Source organism: Pristiophorus japonicus, chromosome 22 (assembly GCF_044704955.1).
Source record: "Pristiophorus japonicus isolate sPriJap1 chromosome 22, sPriJap1.hap1, whole genome shotgun sequence".
NCBI lineage: Eukaryota > Metazoa > Chordata > Chondrichthyes > Pristiophoridae > Pristiophorus > Pristiophorus japonicus.
The window spans coordinates 17463996-17491562 of NC_091998.1; the positions used below are offsets into that span (position 1 = coordinate 17463996).

General features: G+C 39.3%; 1 protein-coding gene across 1 annotated transcript in view; it reads right to left on the bottom strand.

Moving 5' to 3' along the window:
* lrmda (leucine rich melanocyte differentiation associated) overlaps positions 1 to 27567 on the bottom strand; it is a 1025922-nt gene that overhangs the window by 995708 nt on the left and 2647 nt on the right. The window contains exon 2 of the mRNA XM_070865367.1: positions 16782 to 16882. Within this exon, the coding sequence (XP_070721468.1) occupies positions 16782 to 16882 (101 nt within the window). The remainder of the gene's footprint in view (positions 1 to 16781; positions 16883 to 27567) is intronic.

Below are 27567 nucleotides of genomic sequence, written 5' to 3' on the forward strand. Positions count from 1 at the left end.
GTTTTTCAGCAGCTTCTCATTGCTCGGGCTTCCCATCAGGTAAGTGTGTTGGATCCTCAATGATTCTCCTTTGCTTTGACTAGTTGACAGCTGCAAAAGTGGTATAAAAGCTACCATTTCATAGCTGATCACTTTCCAATCTCAGAGGCTGAAGCCTTCAGTAGTTGGAAGACACTTTTGAGTTGCATGCAGTTTGGAAGTGTCTGTAGTGAACTCTCTATTCACTGAATGTTGGCCTTTATTGCAAGGGGGATCAAGTATAAAAGCAGAGAAGTCCTGCTGTACAGGGTATTGGTGAGGCCACACCTAGAGTATTGCGTACAATTTTGGTCTCCGCATTTAAGGAAGGATATACTTGCATTGGAGTCTGTTCAGAAACAGTTCACTAGGTTGATTCCGGAAATGAGGGAGGTTGAGTCGGTTCGGCCTATACTCATTGGAGTTCAGAAGAATGAGAAATGATCTTATCGAAACATGTAAGATAATGAGGGCTCAACAAGGTGGATGCAGAGAGGATATTTCCTCTCATAGGAGAAACTAAAACTAGAGGCCAGAGTCTTAGAATAAGGGGCCACCCATTAAAAACTGAGATGAGGAGGAATTTCTTCTCTCAGAGGGTTGTAAATCTGTGGAATTCTCTGCCCCAGAGAACTGTGGAAGCTGGGTCATTGAATATATTTAAAGGCAGAGATCGACAGATTTTTGCGCAATAAGGGAATAAAGGGTTATGGGGAGCAGGTAGGGAAGTGGAGCTGAGTACATGATCAGATCAGCCATGATCTTATTAAATGGTGGAGCAGGTTCGAGGGGCCAAATGACCTACTCCTGCTCCTATTTCTTATGTTCTTATGTTATCACCGCCTTGGAGTAACCTCTCTCACCATTGACAGATTGCTTCTGTCATCTCAACTTCAGCTGACATTTATTCCAGCAGCATCGGTGCCCTTGAGAAAATCTCACCTTGGTCCTCAGAATTCCACCATGATCAGCCGACACGCCAACATCACCAAACATGCCAACATCACCAAACACACCAGCATCACTACCACCACCACCAAACTTATCCGCAATCAGCTGATGCTGCACAGGATACAGGATAACAGCACCCGACCACATTGCTGCCCAGGACGCCAGGGTTAGCCTCACCATGGTCACATTTACTTCACTAGACACTGTACATTGCCACATAGTGCGCCTGGTTGGTACCAATCTACACCAGCACATAAGGCATCCCTGCAATGACCAAGCCATTCTTTTCACTTTCATCACCATTGCTGGAGGTACTCTTATTTCTCACCATTCACTACAAATCACAAAGCCACTTCCAAAGATTTACACAAATCTGTACAAGAACGCAAAGTATTCAAAATAAAGATTTCAATGTTTGAGAACACATTAGCAGAAACTCTACATGAACATTGGCTAAAAGCACCAATAGCTTTGTGTGTTGTTAGTTGGTATGATTTAACAAGGATGAGGGGGAGTGTAAGGTATGGCTTGTAGATAGGGATGTGATAATGTACATAGAGAGAGAGGAATGGTTGGAGGTGCAAGGCAAGTTGGTGTGAGTAAGAATGTGCAGGAGTAGAGTAGGGAAGAGTGATGGGGATATGATAAATAGCACAGTAGTTTGTGGCTTTGCAGTGACATTTCGTAATCTATGGAGATCATTGAAAGGTTTGACTGCAGCCAGCTCCTCCTGATGACATGCCTGCTTGTGTCCTCCTGTGCAATGTGCACTCAGGCTGCGTTGGTGTTCTGAGGTCTCTTCTGCCCATTGGAAGGGACAAGAACCTCCCTGCATGCTGTGTCTCCCGTCATATGCATCTGGAGAGAGTCATCAGAGAGCCTGGGTGCAGCCATGCACCTTTGAGCAGCACTTGAGTGTTTGCAGCACCTCAATGCTGCAGAACACTGACGAAATCAATGTGGCCATGGTCCCTTTAAGGAAACCGGCTGATGATGCATCATCAAATGACATCATCAGACCTGCTTCTTTTTAATTGACTGGTAACCTCGCAGGGCAGGCTTAACAAGCCTCATCAACGGAAGATTCTTCATACAGTGCAGGCTTACCAGGAGCGGCTTCGCCACCCACCCCGGCTGCCACAGTTGGCAAGATCGCAGCCAAAGTATTGTTCACGATTTTTCAAAAAAGTTAATACCATGCCAACAAAACTTCACACCATCTCTACTTTTCTGAGTAATGATCCATTGAGCAAAATGACTGCATTTTAGATGAAATTATTGTTGCCAAAATATGAAAGCACTAATGTTTCAATTTGGAGAGTGAGATTTGTAGATATTTTATGAAGGGAAGAGTCATCACTTTGGCATTACATGATTTACCAATTACTCAAGCGACAGGTTGTTAATATAACTTTGACGAAGGGTTGTCGACTCAAAACGTTAGCTCTGTTTTTCTCTCCACAGTTGCTGCCTGACCTGCTGAGATTTCCAGCATTTGTGTTTTTATTTCAGATTCCAGCATCCACAGTATTTTGCTTTTGTGTTAATATAAACTACTTCTTCTTCTGCTCCCACCCAACATACACAAACTGATGAATCTGGAACAAAATCCAAAAATGTGTAATTTGTCAGGTTGCAGATATAGCAGCAGATTATACTCCAGTTAAAAAAAAACTGGAGCATTTCAACTTTCTTTCAAGAGATATATTTAATACAGCTGTTTATACCTGAGAGTTTAGAATTTCACTTTACCAAATATGGTTTATTCTTCATGTAGCCTTATTCTTCAAACAACAGATACTGGATTAGGTAAACTGCCGAAGACCATAATTGTCATCTAATTCTCAACTATTTTAAATTGGATAACAAACATGACCGTAAAATAAAAAAGTTAAAATGTAAGTGATAGTTCTTTAATGGATTAATAATTTCTACTTAAATTGAAAAAAAAATCCATTTTCTTCCCCGTTTAGATTTAAATTTGAATGATGCATTTTTCACCCCAACAAAATTCTATAATTTAAAAGTGAGCATGGGGAATGAGAACATAAATTATTTAATATCTGTTTTCAGTTTAGCTATGATTCTATTTGGACTGTAGAAAAAGATGTGTTTCATTATTAAAAATCTGAAGCCCAATTCTTCGTGAAAATACAGTCTTTACTACAATGATGAGTTTGGCTACCTGTTGTGTTCATACTCTATTTGTTTGTTACAGCTCACAGGTCGGGCATTCTGGTTCATGCTGGTTTGGGGACTCCATTTTGGGTTGTATAAAAGCAGTTAAATTAAGTTACTTTTCTCCTGGCTCAGTTTGTCAGTTAATTACGTGTGCACAACACTACTCATTCTGTCAAATGCATAAATTGCTATGAGGCTTTAAATTCAGGACTAACTCTGGTGGTGACATGTTGCAGCTGACCTAAAAGGTGAACAGAAGTTTTAAATTTACCAAAATGCCCATTTTCACAAATATTTAAAAAATTGAGCTCACAATATAGAACAGTTATGATTATGCCGCTATTGTAATAAATCCAAACAGACAAAGACCAATAGATAAAAGAACCATAACATGTTTCAGATGACAGCATATAAACAAAGTTGCATTGTTATTTCATGAATTCTACAATTATGAATATGTCTTCAACTAAAAATTGGTATTATGGCAAATGCAATCAGCATTTTCAGTCAAACTATTCAGGTACAGCCTTCTTGCTCCATGAAGCGCTAAACAATTTTAACTGTGGCAAGAGTTTGACCACCTTTCAGGTCATACAAATATTAGACTTGAGGACAATAACTGGTACAAATCTGATGTGTTGATCTGCTCCAAACCCAACACAGATCAGAGTATGACATAAAAACCTGAATAACTGAAGTTTCCACAGTGCTGTCCACCATCTGCCGATTGCAAACCCGAGCTAACAAGCTAATTTCTTGGTCATTCATTTTGCCCAAGAGAGCACTACTCTATCTACACTTCCTTCACTATTTAATAAAGATGTTTTACATAATCTTTCAGACTACTGGTGTATACTTTTATCAGCAATTCAAATGATGCCATGCATATAAATAAATATTTAATTTACTAAACTGATTTAAAAATGAAGTACTTTATAAGAGAGGCTATTAACTGGACTAGTAGCTAAAGTCCAACTATTCAGAAGCACATCAGTGTTTTAGTGAAATTAAAGCAAATATTTACAATACTTAGGTTTACTCTATGAACTACATCATCTCAAAATTAACAGGGCCCAAAAAAATTAGGTATTTAATACAATACATACACAAACCTCATAATGGGCTCACTTTTGGCCAGGAATTGCTCCATTTTTTTTGGGAGTAACTTGCTTTTTCTGGCATAACTTAAAAATCCCCAGTTTCCCTAATCAATTTTGCACCAGTGTAACTCACGTTTTTTTTAGGTTAGTTTTTTTTTCTCAAAAAGGGGGCATTACCAGCCACCTACGCCAGTTCTGCCCATTTAGGCAACTTTGGCCCGCTAATAGTTACTCCATTTCTATTTAGGGCAGCGTATGTGGCCACTTCAGAAAACCCTTGCAGAGAGTTAAAGAGATCTGAAGCCATTCAGCCTGGGATCGGGGCGGGAAGCAGAGAGGACCTGCACCTAAACCAACCAAGCCTTACCCTTAGCAATGTTTGCAAACAAAACTATCAATTCTATAAGAAATAAAAAATTGAAGTCCTACCTTCATCTTCAAACTGCAATTCACCTTTCTGCAATCGGCCCAGGAAGGCAGAGGGCTGGTGTCGGCCTGGGCTAGGGGCAGGACAACACACCGGAAGGCCACTCGGCCAGGGCAGGAGAACTGATAATGCTCCTGCCTGCCAGGAGCACCATCAGTTCTCCTGCATGCCCCTAGCCCAACAAAGGAAGCAGAATTTATGAGATACAGAATTTTACCTGAAGGAGCCCCGGTTTCAGTGACAGAGAGAGATAACAAGTGCATCACAGAGGGAGGAAGAACATCGCCATGCTCTCAAAATGACAGAGATCCCTACATCAATTGGGACTGTTGCTGCAGACTCGCAACGCTACTGCGCATGCGCAGACATCAAGAATCACCACTGCGCATGTGCAGATGTCGCGGCACATTTTCCAGCGCAGAAGGAATGGCCACACTGCGCAACTGCAGTGAAGAGACCAGACAGCGGCCAAAGTTCCAACATTTTTTTCCGGTGCATCTGGGAACAGCGTGACGAAATACGGCTCGGCCAAAATTGAGCCCAATATAACCATTGTAAAACTCTGTTTGAAAAACATAAGCCACCCTAGAACCTGAGATAATTTCACTTGAATTTTCTTAAACTTTTAATCAATGTTGTAACTCTAACAGAGCCCAGCATGCCTTACGTTACCATACAAATGATACTGAAATGTACCAAGATAAAGTTATTGCATCTTTTCCGAAAGCTTGTTATGTACCTTTGGCAAAGTGAAAGGCCATACATGATTTCATGCAATGTTAGTTTCAAATCACTGGTTCATTAAGGATATTAATTATTTGATAAGTACATATTTTAACATGACACACTAGAGTTATATCTCAGAACAGAGTTTGGCAATTACTAATATGTGACAGAATCAGACCCTAAGTGAATCAATTAAACTACAGCATTCACAATTTTAACAGAGATAACTGCTTTAGACTACAATTTTCACACGACAAAGGCGACCATTCAGGCTCCTTTGAAACCTGACAGGTCAAAAAAAAAACACTGCGAAACAAAAGCACCTTATAACCATCATCTCTCCTCTTTATTTGTCAGATTGACTTTACTAGAGTCTTCACTGAAATGGCATCACCGTGCCAACTGCCACAAGGTGATTTTTCATGTCTTGTCAAAAAATCTTTTTTTCTATTTGCTCTACATTAATGTGTCACATTTATTGATCAAGCCCTTTCTGCAGGCACAGAAGGGCACTGTGTTTACGATGGGGAGGCTTTGATGTCCCGATGATAGCAAAGGCCAAAATCTGCAAATTAAGTACATGCAATGTAAAAAAAAGATTTCATGTCCAAAACACGTAAATTTGACTTGGCTACTAATGAAAGAAAGACTTGCATTTATATGTGCCACAACACCCAAAAAAAATTTTGACTGACAGTTTATGAAAATATTTGTAGTTTTTAAAAAAAAATGGCAGTCATCTTTTATGCATATTTAAACAGCAAATTTGTTTGACTCCTGACAACCACATTCTGCCTGCCAGAAGAGTTCTGCTCTGCAGCCAATAAATTGTGAACGTTTTGAGTGTCGTTACAAATGCCCACTTTCTCAAATCAATGAAAGATTCTGCAATATGTTCATCAGGTACTTATGAAATTCAACAAACTGGCTAAGCACTTTTAAAACTCGGCTTCACTCCACACACGGGAGCTATAGACCTTTCTGTCAAACCCAACTGGTGTGTGACACGAATAGGCCTCACACATTTGGTTGGAGTATTCTAGAGTCAGATCAAAGCCTCAAAGAAAGAAATCTGAAAAATGTAGATCTGTTATACTGAAATATTTACTGAAAATACATCTCCTGGATACATTTTCAAACAAAATTTGCTAAGAAGTTACATACCATATTTGTATAAATAAGATTACCTTACCAACACAGAATACGTAATCGAAGTAACACAGCTGCACATAGTTGTACATACACAAAAAAAACTGACACAAGGTATAGTTTAAATTAAGATGAAATCTGAACTGATAAAGTTTATCACAAAATAAATATTCTTTCATTATCGAGAAAAGCAACCTGCAAAAATTCATAACTTAATGCATGGATGCCTCCACAATACAAAGCAGATGCCTCGATATTAAAATTCTCCTTGTTTTCAAATCCCTCTATGGCCTCACCCCTCCCTCTCTCTAATCACCTTCAACCCTACAATCCCCTGAAATCTCTGCGCTCCGCAAATCCTGGCATCTTGAACATCGCCAATTTTAATTGCTCCACCATTGGCAGCTGTCCATTCAGCTGCCTAGGTCGTAAGCTCTGGAATTCCCTCCCCAAGTGTCAGCTGTAGCTCAGTAGGTAGCACTCTCACATTGGAGTCAGAAGGTTGTGGGTTCAACTCCAGGGTCTTGAGCACAAAAATCTAGCATGACATTCCAGTGTAATGCTGAGGGAGTCTTTTGGATGAGATATTAAACCGAGGCCCCATCTGCTCTCTCAGTTGGACGTAAAATATCCCACGGCACTATTTCGAAGAAAAGCAGAGGAATCATCTCCGGTGTCCTGGCCAATATTTATTCCTCGATCAACATAACAAAATCAGATTATCTGGTCATTTTCACATTGCTGTTTGTGGGTGCTTGCTGTGCGCAAATTGGCTGCCGCGATTCCTACAATACAACAGTGACTACATTCCAAAAAGTACTTCATTGGCACTGAGTGAAAAGTGCTATATAAATGCAAGTCTTTCTTTCTCTTTCTAAACCCCTCAACCTCACTACCTCTCTTTCCTCCTTTATGATACTGCTTAAAACCTATCTCTGAACAAGCTTTTGGCCATCTGCCCTAACAGCTCCTCATATGGCTCGGTGTTAAAATTTGTTTTGATAACACTCCTGTAAAGGCCTTGGGACATTTTTCTATGTTAAAAGGCGCTAGATAAATGCAAACAGTGGTTGTTGTTGTAATATAGTAAAATACAAAGTTGGTTCATGAAAATCCAGCAAATAGTGCAAGTAATAGTTAACATTGTATTTTATTATTAATAATAATAACTTTTATATAACGCCTTTAATGTAGTAAAATTTCCCAAGGCGCTTCATAGCATTGGTACAAGACAAAACAGATAAATTTGACACCGAGTCATAAAAGAAGAAATTAAACCTGGTTAAAGAGGTAGGTTTTGAGGTGCGTCTTAAAGGAAGAGAGAGAGGTAGAGAGGCGGAGAGGTTTTAGGGAGGGAGTTCCAGAGCTTAGAGCCCAAACAGCTGAAGCCACGGCCACCATTTTATCAAATTAATGAGAAGATTTTTGCTTCATTACACTCTTCAGATTCTTTCACTGACATTCTCCCTCGTCCACAGCAAATCATATGGTTAGTCACTTGATGCTTTCTACAGCTATTTTTATTAACCACTTGTCCAATAACCAATATATTTCCATCGTTTCAGGCACATCGAATCTAATGGACCATAATATGCTGTCAAAATAACAGTGAGGCCAATGGCGCTTGCTGTTATTTATGCACAAATGGTACAGCAACTTCATCCGAGGGGCAGATGCGCCGTTAAACTCAAAAGTCCAAACCTTTCTACCCAGGTTGTGCCATTTTATCATTAGCTTTGCAAAAATGGCCAAAAAATGGGTGGGTTTGAGTTGGGTGGGATGCTAAGATTTTTAAAATCTCAAACCCAAACCCAGCCTGTCTCAAACCCATCCACTTCTGGTTTTAATGGAGACAGAACATAGGGCAGGTAAACACCAACTTCCAGGAGGTTGGTGGCTTATTTAACTATTTTAATGAAGTGGCATGCCTTAGATTTTATATCTCTTCCAGCTTTAACGCTGGCTGGCTGGGTTTCCTGAGCCTTGGGAAACCCGGCAGCTAAAGGGAGGCGAGGACTGCTGCACAGAAGAGGCAAGTGCCTTTTCAGCATTGCTTCCGAGCCAAAAGGAGCAGAAGTGTTTCCCCACAGCCCCTACCCCATGATCACCGAAAGCCCCACCCTCCTGACGATCATCCACCACCCTCCAAATCACCCAATCTCCCCCCTGACCTTCCAAACCACACTGTACCGACCCCCCACCCCACCCTCCACCTCGTAATCTCTACCACAAGGAGCAGGAAACCTACCTGATCTTGGGCTGCAACCTTTTCTGGAGTGTTCCCGACTGGACAGGTAGTCAGGCCTGTCAATCAGGCTGGCTTCCAGGCAGGGAACCTGCTAGCATTTGCTGAACTCCTCCCCCCATTTGGAAATCCCACCCCAGTAAATATCAGTGCCTTTAAGTCTTGTCCATTTCAGTCTAAGTATCCTTTGAATAATATAATAAGTGTTAATTAGTCAACCAACCTATCTGGCACTAAAGATTAACCATTACAAGTGTGGAGTCTCAATCCTTCAGGTATTTTTTTTTTTGCTGCTCATAGTAATGTCCCCCGAGGTTCAGTCAACTGAAAATTTCAAAACTGTTAGGCAAGAGTATTAAAGGATATGGAACCAAGGCGGATAAATATAGTTCAGATGCAGCTCAGCCAGAATCTAATTGAATCGGAGAATGGACTTGAGCTGCTGAATGGCCTACTCCTGTTCCTATGTTATTAACCTGATACCAATTCCCAAAATGACAAATCTTCAAGGTGATATTACAGGATTTCCACCACTAAAGCAGCGTTTACAGTACGAGAGTACAATCATCCTTCAACGCCCAATTATCTTGCTCTAATTCAAACAGACCCACTTTTCATGGCTGTCCCAATATATCACTGGAACTATGACTTCCACTGACCTGAGCAGCACCAGCAACACACTTCATATATAAAAAATGTGTGAGGTAATGTGTGGCCCGGATTTTGCAGTAGCAAAGTGATCGAAGGCAGCACTGACCTCGAAGAAAACTGCCCACAAAGATCTAGTAATCTCTGTGGTATCGATTTCACCTTTCCTGACGTTCATTTCATTCTGGCGCCAAGTCTAGGGGATCCTCAACATCCAGCAACAGTGATAGCATCAAGGTGGCTAAGCTAAGCAGCCAAACAAATTGAAAAATTCTCAGAGACAGCAAACCAGGAAGTAAAATGCACTGATTATCCTTCACTTTTAATCAATTTTACAGAGAGCGAAATAAAGATTGGGACATACAAATGGGATTAAGGGATGAAGCTGAAATATCATAAACAAACTTTAATTTAAAAATAATATTAAAAACCATGGAATTTTTATCTTAATCGAAAAATGTGACATTTCAAAAACATTAAAATAAGTTTTTCAGGGCCAGAACATTTGTTCAGCAGTAGTTATGACTCAGTACGCCATTAAAAACCCAGTTACACCTCATTGGAGAAGGCTTAAATTTGGGGGCTTTTCTAACAGTGACATTAGAACGTAAAAGCTGAAGTTTTCATCAGTTCAGTGACTTAAATTGATTTCCCACTGCGGGGAGTTCAACAGCGAGTCCTGTAGAGGAGGAGGGAATGACAGACAACTACTTCTGGATTTCTGCATTTAATTGCGAATGTGTGGACAGCATAAGTTGTCAGTTTCACAGTTGTAATGATGATGAACGCCGACAGTTTCATTATCATTACAAGCACAAATTCTGGGCCAAATGTTGCTCTCTCAGAACCCGGACTATAGGAAAATAGGAACAGTAGGTCGTCATTTAGCTCCTCCCAAGCCTGCTCCTCCATTCAATTAGATCATGGCTGACCTGTGACCTAACTCCTTGTACCCACCTTTGTCCCATATCCTTTAATACCTTTGATTAACAAAAATCTATCTATCTCAGATTTAAAATTAATTTATCGAGCATCAATTGCCATTACTGAGTCATTATGTAAAAGGGTTGCAAATTCCTCCCAGAGCACAGCCCAAATCAGATTTGCTCTCTCCAGTTATACTTAACAGTTTAAGCAACACTATTTTGCTGGGGCAGCCATACTTTAAAAATTGAATCTGACCTATCACCGTGCACCAAAAATATCAGAGAATTGCACTTTTAACTGCTATGAAATAGAACATTTCCCCCATGATAGTCTGCCCGAGATTTACCTGATACAGAAGCTCCTTTTCTGCATTAACAATTCTATTGTTTAAGCGCAATGACTATGTACTGCAAAGCAACATTATTTAGTTCATACAATAATTTGTTAGCATTCAGCATTTAAATTTTATATAGTTTGCCTTTTGGCCAGTAAAAACCTATCTGTAGCAATTGTATGATTGTAGCAAATTAGATATTTGCTCATGTTGAAAGGTAAGTTTATGATGTGGTGATCTAAAGTGGACTGTTCCAAACATAATTTTGATTCCATTTTGTGGCATTTAAGCTTTCCTGTTTAACGACAAACTTCATCTTCGATATTTGGAAAGCAATTCGAACAAGCAGTTTCAAAATTTTAGGTGTTCATGGAAATTATTTGATGTTGTATAAGTAGTAGTCAGACCCTACCTGTAGTTTGCTGAACTGATTAAGTGGAGCCGTAGGTAGCAGTATTCGTCACTCATCTCAAAATCGTTGTCCAATTTTGAACGAAGGCATTAAAAGTAGTCAGGTACGTTATTGTACAGAAAGATAGCATCTCAAAAAAAACAGCAATGTTATCATACAATACAAAACCAACTTAAACTATAGAGTATCAAACATATTGTACATGGAACAGAATGGTGTGAAGATGTAATGCAATTGGTGAGCTTATATAGAGATCATCTACAACAATCATGAAGCTCGGTATGTTTACAGAAAGGTAAAGAGAGCAGTTACATACTTGAAGTCTTAAGAGAGCTGCTATGAGGTTGGATTATGATATTGTGTACTTTGAGGCTCAGTGTATCATTCGCAAGATGAAATGGGATAAGTAGCTTGTGTTGATCCAAAAGGATTCACCTGAATTTGCATTACGCCCTCAACTCAGATTTCTCTGCATTCAACCTCCCATATCTGAACTTTACTATCACTCAAGACCTTACTACCTTTGATATTTCCACCACTGATCTCCTCACTTCCTTGTTTCCCTCAACACAAGTTGACTTATGAGGATAGGTCGAGCCTATACACATTGGAGTTCAGAAGAATGAGAGGTCATCTTATTAAAATGTATAAGATAATGAGGGGCTCGACAAGGTGGATGCAGAGAGGATATTTCCACTCATAGGGGAAACTAAAATGAGGGGACATAGTCTTAGAATAAAGGGCCATCCATTTAAAACTGAGATGAGAAGAATTTTTTTCTCTGAGGGTTGCAAATCTATCAAATTCTCTGCCCCAGAGAGCTGATGAGGCTGGGTCATTGAATATATTTAAGGCGGAGATTAGACAGATTTTTGAGTGATAAGAGAGTAAAGGGTTATGGGGAGCGGGACAGGAAAGTGCAGCTGAGTCCATGATCAGATCAGCCATGATCTGATTGAATGGCGGAGCAGGCTCAAGGGGCCAAATGGCCTGCTCCTATGTTCTTATGTTCTCTCTGCCGTCCTCCAACTTCTTTACCATTATCTTCTGCCCCTGAAAAAAACTACCCTCACTTCTCTTTACAAAACCCTCTCAAATTTCCAAATTCCTCTTCTCCAGTCACCCCAAACACTAGGCCTGCCGTTAACATAAACAAGTTCTTTTGCCTCAGCCTTTGACATAGTCATTCCCACCAAGTCTCTCTCAGCCTGCAGACTCAGTAATCAGACATCTCATCATCATCATAGGCAGTCCCTCGAATCGAGGATGACTTGCTTCCACGTCAAAAAGTTCACAGGTGTTTCAATGAAAGACCTAAAATTCCAGATCCAAACGAAATCTTGAAGGGTGAAAGATGCCTGTGCTTGGATTTTTTTTAACATGTGGTGACTGTTGCACACCAGCCACCACACAGGCTTGACAGAGCTAGGTCTTGGCCCAGTAGCAAGGATTAACCAAGACAACTGGAGACCAGCTCTGCTGCACGGACCTAGTGCGCACACATATCACAGTGTGGGCTGGTCCGTGCCGCCCCTGGGCCCTCGCCCCTTCTGGGACCCAAACTCACGCCTCTCCTGGGCTCCAATCACATCCCTCTACAATCTCTCGCCGCTCCTTCACCCAGACCTCGCCGCTCCTGCAGCACCTGCCCACGCTCCAATCACCGATCTGGACCTTGATGACGTCCCTTTTCACTGCCGTTGCTCTCCTGCTCCAGCAGTCTGCTCGGCCCCCGGCCTGCGAGCACCATCGGAGAAGGCCGGGGAGCGGAAGGAGGAGTGTGGCGGCATACTACGCCAGGGAGCAGCACGTTCTGGAGCAGGATCAGACATCCAAACCAGGCCGGTCTGCAGTACCCAAGCTACTGTTGATTGGTCAGCTAACCTAGCTCATTGATGGCACTTGGAGGGGTAGGCCAATCACTGGAGGCTGAGATTCCTCCGACTCTGTTCCAGATAACCAAAGAAGCCAATGCCTTAAGAGATAGGATGGTCCTAATCTGGAGAAGCAGTAAGGTTACCAGAGTTTATGCTAGCAAGTTATGCATTGCATCTAGCTAAATTCCAGCAGCAGTTTCATGTACTCACGGGTCCCCAGGGCTTGATTCCTGCCACATTTCACCTACATTCTCAGAGCTTAATTAAGTGGGTGTGTTACTACAGGTAGATAGTATACACTCCATATCATGCAAATGGAAACTTATCTTGTATGGATTTCTCAGCTGGGTTTGGAGCATCTTAAACATGATTAATCGCTTGGAGAGTCAGACATCTGACGAAAACAATAACTACAATTACGAAGTATCAATTATTGTATAAGTAACTTTAGAATCTGCTGAGTATTTGCTTATATGTAATAGATGCAGTTATGATACCTTTGAGTTTCATGTCAAATTCAGTTCGGTGAATCTGCAGTGTTGAGTTAATTGCTGCAATATTGTTACTATGAAATTCATGTTTTATAAAATTTCTGCACTGCATTTGTTTTAATGGTACATGCTTGCTGAATTCAGAAAATAATCATAATTTTGTTATTTACCTGAGGAAAGCTTGACTTTTCACACTTACAATGCGTTACAATGGTATATTGGAGCCAGAGGTTCAAAAGGCGTCAGCCAGTAATGTATGTAAACAAAAAAGACAGCATCACGTGACAGGCTTATCCTGGGTTTTTTTGCTGGTATTGCTGGGGTTTTCACTGCTGCAATTTATTTTGAAAAATACAATCTATACCATTTACAAAATCATTAATATAACCTACAGGAAAAAGATGAAGGCTAGTCCTGCTAATAAAGGATGTGATAAAGACAGTAGAGAGAAAGGTTCTTCGCTCGAAAAATCAAGATGTAGAATAAGTTTGGCTGGAACGAAGAAACTACAAGGGGCAAAAAACACTGCTGCGAGTAGTTTATGGCCCCCCAACAGTAGCTGTACTGTCAGGCAGAGTATACAACAGGAAATTAGAGGTACATGTAACAAGGGTAATATAGCAATCATGGGGGACTTTAATCTTTATATAGACTGGGAAAACCAAAGTTGCAGTGTGGTGTGGTGGAGGAGTTCATGGAATGCATTCAAGATAATTTTCTAGATCAGTATGTTGAGGAACAAACTAGAGAACAGGCTATTTTAGATCTAAAATTGTCTGAAGAGATTGGGTTAATTAAGAATCTTGTAGTAAAGGAGCCTTTGGGAAAACGTAATATGATAGAATTTTACAATGAATTTGAGAGTAATTTAGTTAAGTCTGAAATTAGGGTCTTAAATCTGAACAAAGCAAACTACGTAGGTTTGAGGGCCGAGTTGGCTGAGGAAGATTAGGAAACTAGATTAAAAGATATGAAGACAGATAAACAATGGCAAACATTTAAAGAATTGATTCATAATTCAAAACAAATATACATTCCCTTAAGGAATAAAAACCCCAGGGGAAAAGTGGTGCAACTGTGGCTAACAAGAGAAGGTAAGCTAGTATTAGATTAAAGGAAGAGACTTAGGATGCCAAAAAGAGTAAACCTGAGGATTAGGGGGATTTCAGAATTCAGCAAAGGAGAACCAAGAAATTGTTAAAGAAAGTGAAAATAGAATGAGAGTAAACTAGCAAGAGATGTAAAAACATATTGTAAAAGCTTCTATAGATATATAAACTAAAGATTAGCACATAAATGTGGGTTCTTTAGAGACAGAGACAGGAGAAATTATGGGAACTAAGGAAATTGCATAATGAGACAGTAAATGAATAATTTGCATCGGTCTTCACAGTAGAAGACACAAAAACATTTGGAATTTAGAACTGAGATGAAGAGAAATTTCTTCACTCAAAGGTTATGAATCTTTGGAATTCTCCACCCCAGAGAGCTGTGGTTGCTCATATTCAAGACAGAGATCAATAGATTTTTGGATACTAAGGGAATCAAGGAATATGGCAATAGTGCAGGAAGGTGGAGTTGACGTAGAAGATCAGCCATGATCTTATCGAATGGCGGAGCAGGCCCAAAGGGTCAAATGGTCTACTCCTGCACTTATTTCTTATGTTCTTATATTCTACTGAACTGCATAACAGTTTCCAAAGAATATGGTGCAAGTACCACTGCTTTGCACAAATAAATATACTTAGTTGTGTTCTCACTGACCTTCATTGTACAAGCATTATCATCTCTGGAAAAGTCTGGAAAATTCCTGTAATTTTATTACATGCTATTGACAAGAATGTCTGAATGTTCTTCATCTACCAGCTACTGTAATTCAGCCCTGCAAAAGGATAAACTTCCTTTTGACTATGAAATAGGTCATGTCCCACCAAATGACAATGAGACCCATAACTCAAGCACCACAAGCACAAATGACTTATAATGGGTCTTGCACATGATTGAAAGAACATCTGGAATTCACTATCATATAGAAGCTATTTTGTTTGTTCTATGAGAATGAACAACTAATGACATCTTAGTTCAGCGTTCAAGTTATTCCAAAATACAGCATATTACCCTTGAAATTGCTGTTGTCAACTATAGCTGATGAACAGAGGCATACATCATTCCTCTGTCTATTTTAAAAGGAGTTAATGCCTCTACTAAAATAGTTGGCAATGGGGTACTAATCATTAAGTAGTAACAAACAAACTTTTAATTATAACCTAGGCAGTGAAAATTTTTGTTCATGATCTTAAGCCAAAAAGTCGATGTTAACAGGAATACCAACTTGTTAATAATATCAATACTTAAAATGTTGCCAGATAAAAATACTCAATGCCAGTATTTCAAACAGCTCCACTATATACACAAATGCCAGAGACCATGGGGGCAATTTTGATGTGTCCCCATTCATCAGGTGAGCGACAAGCTCACCATCTGTCTGATAATGGTCCAGCCTCATTTGAATAGAATCGATGAGCTTCCCACGTAAATGAGCATCAGTAGTCAGCTCACCAATTGGTAGGGGCCAGGAAACCCAGTTGCCCATCTGCGGAGCCACTGTGGAGGCAGAGGAAGAGAATTGAAGTTCTTCCTGTGCCCCCGAAATCCACCACAAACCTGATTTTGAGTCTGAGTGACTTCCAGTGATCCCTTTTGGGGACACTGGTTTGGCTGCATTCTGTTCAGCACAAGTAAGTGGAGTGTGTGCAGCTCGAGCGCCGCTTGTTTGGAAATCATAAATGCATTGATGACCTATGTAAGTCATAGGACCTTGATTTAAATATATTAATGAGTCCTGGCTCCCTATTTTAAGGCCATCTCAAAATTGCAGCAAACTTGAAGTCAGCTGCAAGTTGTTTATTGCAACTTTTACCTCACGACTGTTCCATTTTTAGCAGGAACAGGGTGAAAGCACTGAAAATTGTCCCCGATGTGTTCCAGTTATAAATGCAATCTAATCAAGTTAGAATTGCAAACACAAATATTCAAATCATCAAAAGCAGAAAGCATGCAAAGACGCACGCAAAGACGCACATTATAGTGATGAGACTACAAGAAAATGCCATTGGTATACAACAAAATTGACGTGCGTCATATATTCAGTACCAGCTTTGAGTGTTGCAAACAGTGGATCATACAAAGCAATGCTATTCATGGAATAAAAATGATCAGCATGGAATTTGGATATTGCTATTTACATCACTGTTGATATAGTGTGGAGTTCTGCTGCTTATGGATAGAACCTTACCTTAGTAGATTAAAACTAAGATCTAGACGCTTTGTGAAATGGCCATATTTCCTGCCAAGAAATTCTGGAACACCCTCACAGTCTTGACCAATATAAGAAACCTGCACAAAACATTTAAGATAAACATATTTTAAGAAGTAAGAAACAAGCAAATCACATTAACCCTTTATAAATACAGATTTTTTGCACATCTTATTCCTGAATAGCACTTCAAAAATTATATTTTGAATATATCATATTCATCCATAATTGTATTGAAATAACAACATTTTCAATGAACTGTTAAGTGAAAGAATGAGAAATTAAAAGACAGAACACTTTCAACAAGGATCTGCAGAACGGTTCACAAGAAATATTTACGGTGCAAAAGTTGGAGAAATTTTACATATAAGGAGTGCATTCCTTAGTTTTAATCAGAAGATAGAAACCGGAATGCAAACTCTTCTTTTACTACTAACAGTGGTTTCTGTGCTTATTTCATTTGCAAATTAGTGTTTTCATCTAATATGATGGAAGCAGAAATCTACCATGCCTCAAAAGGGAAATTTCTACGTTATATTAGTTATTATAAAATGAGTTTCAATACACTTTAATACCGTGATTTCAAGATTGGCTTCCGTTGGCTGTAGTTTTAAAAGAGATACTTTTGTTCTGATGTCTGGGGTAGTCAAATACATGATACTATTTAGGGATTGTCTATAGTATCAGAGAAGGACAAGCTGTGTGGACGAGAGCAAGAAAATATATATTCAGATTTGTTCCAAGGGAAGAATTTAATTATTGATCCGTTGAAAGACAATATATGTATTTTTATGTGCAAGCTCCAGCCACCATCCTTTGGACATTAAGCATGGTAAAAATTTAAGATTTTCATCATTGTGCTTAAATCCCTCCATGGCCTCACCCCTCCCTAATCACTGTACTCTCCTCCAGTTAACCCTATGTCCACCACCCACACCACAAACTCATCATTCCTCTGACTTTAGTCATTCTTGCATCACCCTCTTCCCCTTGTCCCACCATTGGTGGCCATGATTTCGGTTATGAAACCCCTCGGTAAACTCCTCCACTTCACCACCTATTCCTCCTTCAAGAGCCTCTAAACAACCAACCCCTTTGACCAATTTTTTGATTACCCCTCATTCTTTCCTTATTTGGTCATGTTTGTTTTTCCTTATGGCTCTGCAATGTGCCTTTGTATGTTTTGTCTGCATTAAGGCACTGTTTAAATGATCCTGTTTCCCTGAAAATCAGTTGTTAAAAACAAATCAAATGACCAAATTAAGTGTTCACACCTCAAGTTTTAAGAAATGCTTGATTTTTTATTTTTCTGACTGCCCCAAGGAATCAGTTTTATCTGACAGAACCTACCTTTACAATCCCAGACAAGCCACATAAGCACTGTTTGCCCAAGACCTTTAGTTCCCTGCTTTGCATTGCCCATTTCCAGTGTAGGCAGCTCCATTGAATCTTTCTCAACAAACAATTCATCAGAGATTCAGTTCAAAAGTTATTGAAAGGAACTCCTCAAATTTTAGAATTTTTAAATTTTTGAAACAGTTGACTAAGCTTTAACTGCTGGTAAGCTACTTTAAGATAATTACACAAAAGCAAATAAATATAATTATTAGTTTTAGCCTGAATAATTTGGTCCAACCATGTGATATTAACTGTCTTTTGAAGTGAACAGGAAAATGTAGTGGGTACATAATCACCGGTGCAAAATACAAAGGTAAAAGGGTGATTGTTATTTCTGTAACACGGCATTCAACTTGCACAACTCACTTCATAGAAGTCACAGGTCTGCTTATGGAAACTGCTTTTTTGCTGTGAACACAAGTCGAGTGTTGGGAGAATCCACTTCACTCTCTTCGCCCAGTCACTGGAGGTAACACTTTCAGTAACGCTTTTTACCACCTGGAACCCATTCTCTAGAATTCCCTCTCTAAAAAGTGTTTCACCTCTCCACATCCCCCTCCTTAAAAATACCCCCTTGCCAAGCTTTTTGTCACTCCTAATATCTGCTCTTTGGCTCAGGGTCCATATTCTCCTTAACCCTCTGAAATGCCTTGGGATGTTTTCTACATTGAAGATGCAATATAAATGCAAGTTGTGGTTGCTGTTATCCATCATCCAAAAAACTGTTATTTTTCCATTTGTTTATTCTACCAACCATCATTTTCTTCTACAAGCAAGTTTTCCATTTTATTCAACCCCAGCTAGCAGTTCATTGCCTCTATTATTTTGCTTACTGACTTACCTCATTGAACAACATTTCACATGAATATCAACTAATACACAAATTAAAATATTCTCACATGACAATCACATTTAGCATTTTGGTCTAAGAATGCAATTATATTTTCTGAATGTTTTCATTTCTTTTTCCTATTTTAGGCATAGCATCTTGAAGTGACCCTATAATACATACAGTGTCCACTACAAGTACAGTGCAGTTACTAATTACAATAACTGCATTAAAAAGGATTCAATTGGGGGACTGCCTGATGCAATAGATTAAGCATGTGATCCTTTCACTGCTGGGACACACATGTGAATCCAGACCAGGCTCATAAGATGAAAGTTTCCTCTCTCTGATGGCTATAAGAAAATTAGTCTGACTACTCTCAACCCAGCTTCCAGTATAAAACTGCTCACAATGTGACAAATTGATACTTTTATTTCAAAGGCCAAAGGATGGTTCAAGTGATAGAAATTAAAAAGTATACACCGATACACTTCTGGTTCCATTTGTCACTCTGAATCAAACCAAAAGAATCATAGAATGGTTGCAGCACAGAAGGAGGCCATTCAGCCCGTTGAGTTCATGCCGGCTCTCTGCAAGAACACTTCAGCTCGTCATACTCCCCCGCCCTTTCCCCGTAGCTTTGCAATTTTTTTTCTTCAGGTACTTATCCAGTTCCATTTTGAAAGCCATGTTTGAATCTGTCTCCATCACCTGTTCAGGCAGTGCATCCCAGATCATAACCACTCGCTGCTTTAAAAAGTTTTTCCTCATGTCACCTTTAGTTCTTTGCCAATCACCTTAAATCTGTGTCCTCTAGTTCTCGACCCTTCTGCCAATGGGAACAGTTTCTCTCTATTGTCTAGACCCCTCATGATTTTGAGCACCTCTATCAAACTTTCTCTGCTCTAAGGAAAACAACCCCAGCTCCTCCAGTCTATCCATGTAACTCAAGTCCCTCATCCCTGGAACCATTCTTGTAAATCCTTTCCAAGGCCTTCACATTCTTTCTAAAGTGAGGTTCCCAGAATTGGACCGAATACTCCAGTTGAGGCCAAACCAGTGTTTTATAAAGGTTCATTATAACTTCCTTGATTTTGTACTCTTTTGCCTCTATTTATGAAGCCCAGGATCCCTTGTATTTTTTTTAAACTGCTTTCTCAACCTGCCCTGCTGTTCATGCACCCCCTTTAGAATTGTACCTTTCAGTTTATATTGCCTCTCATTTTCAGGATCTTTGATCCTGAAAATAAATTGGCATACAGTCATTCCACCATTAATTAATAAAAAAGTGAAGAGGTTTAAAAGATCAAACTGTTGATAAAGAAATATTAACATTCACAAAACAAGGAATAATGCTTGGATTCCCAAGATGATGAGGTCCTCTCAGACTTCCCTTCGGGGACCGAGAACAAGGTAAAATCAGGTGTTTACCCAGAGAGAGAAATACCAATCTGCACACTGCTCTCACCTCACAGGACAGTTATATCATAGCTAAGGCCTGGAAACAGATTTTTTTGTCATGCTCTCAGTTGAAATTAATACCCACATGGGTCAACTTGGAAGAGTACAAAGAGAAAAAATATTTCCTCCCAAAAAATTGTTAAGGAAACGAAATTCTTATGAAAAAAGTACAGCACATCAGTCGCATGATGTAAAATTGCATGTAAACAACCAAAGTATGGAAAATTGAAAATCATGTATAATTAAGCAATATTTTGTTTTGTCTTAAATTTTGAAACTGTAGCTAATTTAACTTTTACATTCGCTCACATAAATTTCACGAACAAGTAGCACTTACGCTCTGAAAAACAATAGTTTTGCTTAATTGGCAACAATGTAAATTAAAGCATCTTCATAGGTTTCATACATTTTCCAATTCCACAATAACATTTGTAACTTAACACAAAAGTCATCAGCTACTGTGTAGATTTAAAAAAACAATGCATATTTGACATTTTTAAATCATCCACATATTTATACTAAATGATCTGAAAATACACACAGACCCACACAACAATCTTGTTGTTAGGCACAACAAATGTAAAGATATATACACAGACACAAAATGGCAAACCGGCACTTGAGAAGCATTCAGCATTACTATCACATTCTAAAAGAACCACTCTTTTCTCAACAAGTGAGATTGTGTGCAAGATCAATTAATGGGCAAGACTCGGCTCATCCAATGATCTGTCCTCTGTTCAATCCCACTTGTCCTTATCAGACCAGTTTGACCAACAATACAGTCTACAGTCAGAACCCTTTATTCTTCACTAAAATGGGTGTCAACAATGGTTCATAAGCCATGAAGTACAGGCACTGCAGTAATTGCAGGCTGCAAACATGTACTTCTTCATTAATGTCATTTCCTGCAAGATCAAGCAGAAGTAAAAGAAATATCCAATTGATCTAATGTTTACAAACAAGGACTCTGCTTCAAATACATAATTAGTGTTTAAGTTACTTCTATTACTATACCTACAAAAACACTGAATTAAATCCCTAATTACCATTTTAAGATAGTGCAGCACCAGTACATAATGGCCCGGAATTTGTGTTGGGTAATGACGATGAACTGTCAGCGTTCGCCGTCATTACCCTTCTGAAACTGAAGGCAGCTTCAGGATTTAGCACACGCGCATCTAAACGCAGAAATCCTGAAGTTGTGGTCATTCACTGCTCTGACACAGGCTGCACTGTGGACCCCCCTCCCCGATAGCCGCCAATCAGCAAAATCAGTGAAAATGATGAAAACTTGGGCTTTTCCCACACTAATATTGCTTTATTGTTGTTAAATACCCCATTAAATGCTCAGCCTTGTTTGGAATAGGTGTAACTGTGTTTTAACAGTGTATTGACTGCTAAACAAACATTCTGGCCCCAAAACTAATTTTTATATTTGTGGAGTGTCAAATTTCTCTATGATGATTAAAAAATTACAATTTTTTGAAACTTTAATTTTTTTTTAAAGTTTGGTCATGATATTTCAGCTTCTACTTTATCCCCATGTGAAAGTTCCAATCTTTATTTCACTCTCTCTAACTTTTTTTTTTAAAGTCCAGATAAAAGCAGATTCTCATTTCCTGGTTTGCTGATTGTGAGAATTCTTCACTCATGATTGGCTGCTTAGAATGCTTTTGACATCACTGCTAGCATTGCCACAGGAATCCCCTATTCATAGTGCTGCAAATCAATTATACATCGAAAAAAGCAAACTTCTTGCCACAGAGATCGCAAGATCTTTGTGGGCAGCTTTCTTTGGGGTCAGCAGCGAGTGCCTTTGCTTCGCTGTGATCGCAAATTACGGGCCAATATAACTTTGTTCTATACACTTGGGCCCATGGAAAGTATCAATCATTACATAATGGTAGTAGAGGTTCAATACAATACTGCCTCACACAGGTACAGAATAATGACCAATTGCAAACTGCACAACTGCCAGAAAATTCAAAGATTTGACAAATAGAGTACTTACGTCAGTTTGTTACTATCAACAGTAAGAAAAATATCTTACATCACGCAACTGCACTATACATTTTTCCTGGATTCATAAAATTGTAGAATTCAAGTTCATATCACTGTAGCTTCCCACTCTGCCACCCCACCCATATATACTAAAATATGGTCAACAAGAACGAACAAACTTTCATTTATATAAACACATTTCAGAACTTCAAGACATCCCAAAGTGCTTCAAATCCAATCAAACATACTGAAGTGCAGTCACTGTTATAATGTAAGAAAACACAGGAGACAATTTCTACACAGAAGGTCCTCAAACCAATTAAACTGTTTTACTGATGTTGTTTGAGGGATAACTGTTGGCAGGACACCAGGAGCGCACTCTGGCTTTTCTTCAATTAATACCATAGGATCTTTTTGATCCACCTGAAAGGGCAGAGGGGTTCTTGTTTAACGTCTCATCCAAAAGACGACATCTCTGACAGTCAGCATTCACTTAGTACTGTACTGAAGTGCCAGTAAAATCCAATTGTGGGGCTTGAACCCACGATTTTCTAACTCAAGAGTTGAGCGAGCTACCACTGAGCCAAGGCTCATAGCACACGAGGCTGACAAAGCTGGTAGTCATTTTATCTGCCGCAGATGAATGAAAGGCTGAGTGAATCATGCTAGGATTCAAAATCAGGACCTTTTAGCTCCTGGTGCAGATTCTACCTAATTAATTACCCAGCACCTTCCAGTGTGGAACCATTCAAAAAAAATTAAGGCTAACTCTGACTTTAATCAATAGTAGTAATATCAGAGCGGATTTAACAACTGATATTATTAAAGCAATTTGCAATGTTAAAATATTCTGTGTTGCGATTATAAACACCTCTGGCAAATAATATTAAAATTATTTTCTGCATCTCAGAACTCAATAATATGTATCCCAAATACATAAACAAAGTTATATAGCAATTTTTCATCTCCATCAGGCACATTTTTCCTATAAATATTGATGGACAGAAAAGACACTAAACTGTGGAACCATTTAAAAGATTGTTCTTAGTCAAATATATTCAACAGAATCGTAGATTTCCTTCTATAGTTTTAACTAAATTGAATAACTTCTGTAATCACTCCAAAATCTATTGAATTTGCATTGCAACTTTTTAAAATAACTCAGCTATGAATTGGTAAGTGACATTCAGTCTCATCTCTGGAGGACAATGCAAGTTATTAGTAATGAGTTTTACTTGTAACAAAGCAAGCAGAAATGCTGTTCGTATCTTAAAATGCTGTTTACACCATACGTGAGTTCACGATAATTGTTGAAGTTTGGTTTCCAGTAAACTTCATTATTTTTTTTGCTTACATAACTGCATTTCAAAAGTAATTAATTGGTTGTAAAGCATTTTGGAACATTGAGGACATGAAAGATGCTATATAAATGCAAGTTCTTTATTTTCTTTAGGCGTACTCCAGCTCCAATTAGTTGGCACACACTCCATCAAATTATTAACATGTAATCAGTTACAGAACAGCTCGTCCTTGAAAGACAATTCACAGCTATGGACTGAAAGGAATTGCGCATTTGTGCTGTCTGTCCAAAGAGTGGTAGGGCACAATCCATTTTAACAATTAAAAAAGCAATAAACAAAGTTAAGTCAAAACCAACAATCTAACGTCTAGCTCCTGAACAAAAAGTAGAATTGATGCTTCTCTGATGGATTGCCAAGTTTATCTAGTCAGTTATCCCACTCATCATGGTCCTTTCTATTTTACCACTCCCTTTTCTAATACTGGCAATATAGCACATCAGTTTTAGCTCTTAACTAAAAGCAAAAAGTTTTCTTCTGGTAGTTAAAAATCTAACTTTAAATTCTCAGTTTAAGAACACATGACTGTCTGAGCACCTTAGTTTAATTAGTGTGGGTAGTTTTTTGAAGTAAAAACATTTAAACTGAAGCACCAAATACATTCTTACAAAATAAAAATAGCTGAACCATAATGTGTCAACAATGCTTCATGTTTTGAGTATTTAATAGGAAAAAAAACACCAGCTTGAAAATATATTTGAAAGCTGGACATCATATAATTTACTTCAAACAGAACATTAATACTTCCTTCCATTAAACAGTTCTCCAGCAGATCATTAGCCCTTTTTATATTGTTGAACTACTTCAAGAAATAGTTTTGCATTATTGAGTTAGTGTCCCAGTGCTGTGAAAACCATCTTTCTAATGAGAGCAGATTCCACCACACTTCGAACAATGCTAAAACAACTGCATATGCTCTGATCATGATATATAACTGTCAAGACCTCCATGCATACCCCAATGACTGAGGATATCCATGCCGTTATGATTGAGGCATTCTTCCAGATACTTTTCACATGCCCAGCACAAAGGACTACTTCCACAGGTTGGCCTATGCTTTCTATAAACAGAAATGTGATTTGAAGTAATCTGGGAGGTAAAGTGCCCATCTATTTAACATTTTTATGTTTAACTCCAAAGTTCTCCAACTGATGGAAAAATAAAACCCTGATTGAACATATCTCTCATATTCCAAAGAGTAATCAAGTTTATAATAAAATTAGAGAAAGTTAAAACAAATCAATAAATTACACTGTTTCTCACTTAACTTACAGAATCCATTACAAAACAATAAAACGTCTCCAAATTCTAGCATGCTCTGTATTATATCTTTATTTTGGACTAACATCGGTGATGCAAAGTTTTTAACGTAAAATTAGAAAGTCACAAAGTATTGTCTCAGGTTATTAACTGCATGACGATGCAGACATTCACTGAAGAAATCTTTGCATCGAGACCTCAATCATACCTCTTCTTTGCTTTGTAGTCAGAGAGATTTAGAAAAAGGAGGTACCCTTCCCAATTAAGCATCACAACAACTTATATTTATATAGCACCTTTAACATAGTGAAACGTCCCAAGGCACTTCACAGGAGTATTATGCGGTAACAATTTGACACTGAGCCGCATAAGTAGAAATTTGCTCAGGTGACTTGTCAAAGCAGTATGTTTTAAAGAGTGTCTTGAAGGAGGAAAGAAAAATAGAGCGCGAAGAGGTTTAGGCATGGAGTTCCAGAGCTTGGGGCCTAGGCAGCAGAAGGCACGGCCATCAATGGTTGAGCGATTATAATCAGGGATGCTCAGGAGGGCAGAATTAGAGGAGCGTAGACATCTCGGGGGGGTTGTGGGGCTGGAGGTAGGGAAGGGCACGGCCAAGGAAAATAAGAATGAGAATTTTGAAATCAAGGCGTTGCTCAACCGGAAGCCAATGTGTGTCAGCAAGCACAGGGGTGTGATAGGTGAATGGATCTTGGTATGAGTTAGGACACGAGCAGCTGAGTTTTGGGTCACCTCTAGTTTATGTAGGGTTGAATGTGGGAGGCCAGCCAGGAGTGCATTGGAATAGTTAAATCTAGAGGTAATAAAAGGCATGGATGAGGGCTTCAGCAGCAGATGAGCTGAGGCAAGGACAGACGGGCGATGTTACGGAGGTGGAAATAGGCTGTCTTAGTTATGCTGCGGATGTGTGGCCGAAAGCTCATTTCAGGGTCAAATATGACATCAAGGTTGCGAACAGTCTGTGCATATGCACAGAAACTGTCTTAAGATGTTCCTGTTTACCCATGTGAAACAAAGTTTCACTGATACAAAGAGTGACAGTCTTCCTTGGTGGGCTAGTCAACATTATTAATGATGATCACTTTTGATACTGGTTAAGCAATCCACCTCATCAGGGTCAGATATTGAATTGACATCAACACACAAGTCATAGCGTGCATCTCCTCTGAAACAGAAAAGCAGCCTGCCCTTTTAGAACATAAAAGGAAACACTTCCAAAGTTGTCACAACAGAGCCATGCTATGAATTCCTTATAAAGACATATTAAAATATAGAGGTCATTTTGAACAGGCCACAATCTCAAGTTATGCCAGGATCATGCCTGCTGTTGCCCTCCAATACTGATTCTACCAAAGTATGCGAGGTCAGGGGAAGAAAGTAAATTAGCATGGGCCCAGTGGATATCCATGTCACTGGAGGTACAATCCAAGTGGCACCAACTCACATCGGCTGGAAACTCTGGCTCCTGCTGCTGTCCAGTAGGGTAGGGGTAGGAGTTGCTCATTTGCAATCTCCCACCCTTTCCTTTGGAAAAATAATTTACTAGCCTTTTTAATAAAATGTTTTAAATAATTGTTGATCATTTTTAGGGGGGGGGTTCAGGCCACTTCCCTAGGCTCGATCAGCTGCGCACTTCAGGTCTTTCCCATCTCACTGGACGTACCAGGCACTAAACCTACACTTATATCTTATTGAGGTCAGAATGCAGGACTTCTAGCATAGGGAATCCTCATCCATCCCCTCTGACACAAAGGACCATTTTTAGGGTGGATCAAGGTTTCACCCCTCAGAAAGCCCCATGGAAACTTCATAGACTTGGACTTTATATATCTAGGTTCCTGATAATTTTCCAACCTTCTACTGAACTCTGGCCAAAGATATGAGAGAGTTCAACAAAAGCCTGCATTCTTTGGGTGCCAGAGTCTTGAAATAAGACAGATTTGCAATCAGTCACTGATATAATGAATTCATGTTTCCAGGCCTTCCCCAATGATTGGAGAACTCCATAAACAAAACTGCTTCATTGATCAGTACCACCATGCAGCAACTAGAAAACAAGGCTGACTCTGTCAACAAGAGCCTATGTGGTTATAGTGCCATAACAAAGGCAGTGCTGCTTCCATAGGTTTCCACAGAAAAAATTATATTCTGGTTGGTTTCTGACTATGTAGCAATGTTGTATTGTTTACCACATTGCTACTAATGAGGGCGAACTTCCATTTGCAGCAGCGCAAAACTGAGCATCCATGAGGCACTGTGGGCCATCAGCAGCAGAATTGCATTCCACCACAATCTGTAACCTCATAGTCCGGCATATCCCTGACTTTATCATTACCATCAAGCAAGGGGACCAGCCTGGTTCAATGAGGAGTGTAGATGAGCATGCTAGGAGCAGCACCATGTGTACCTAAAAATGAGGTGCCGACCTGGGGAAGCT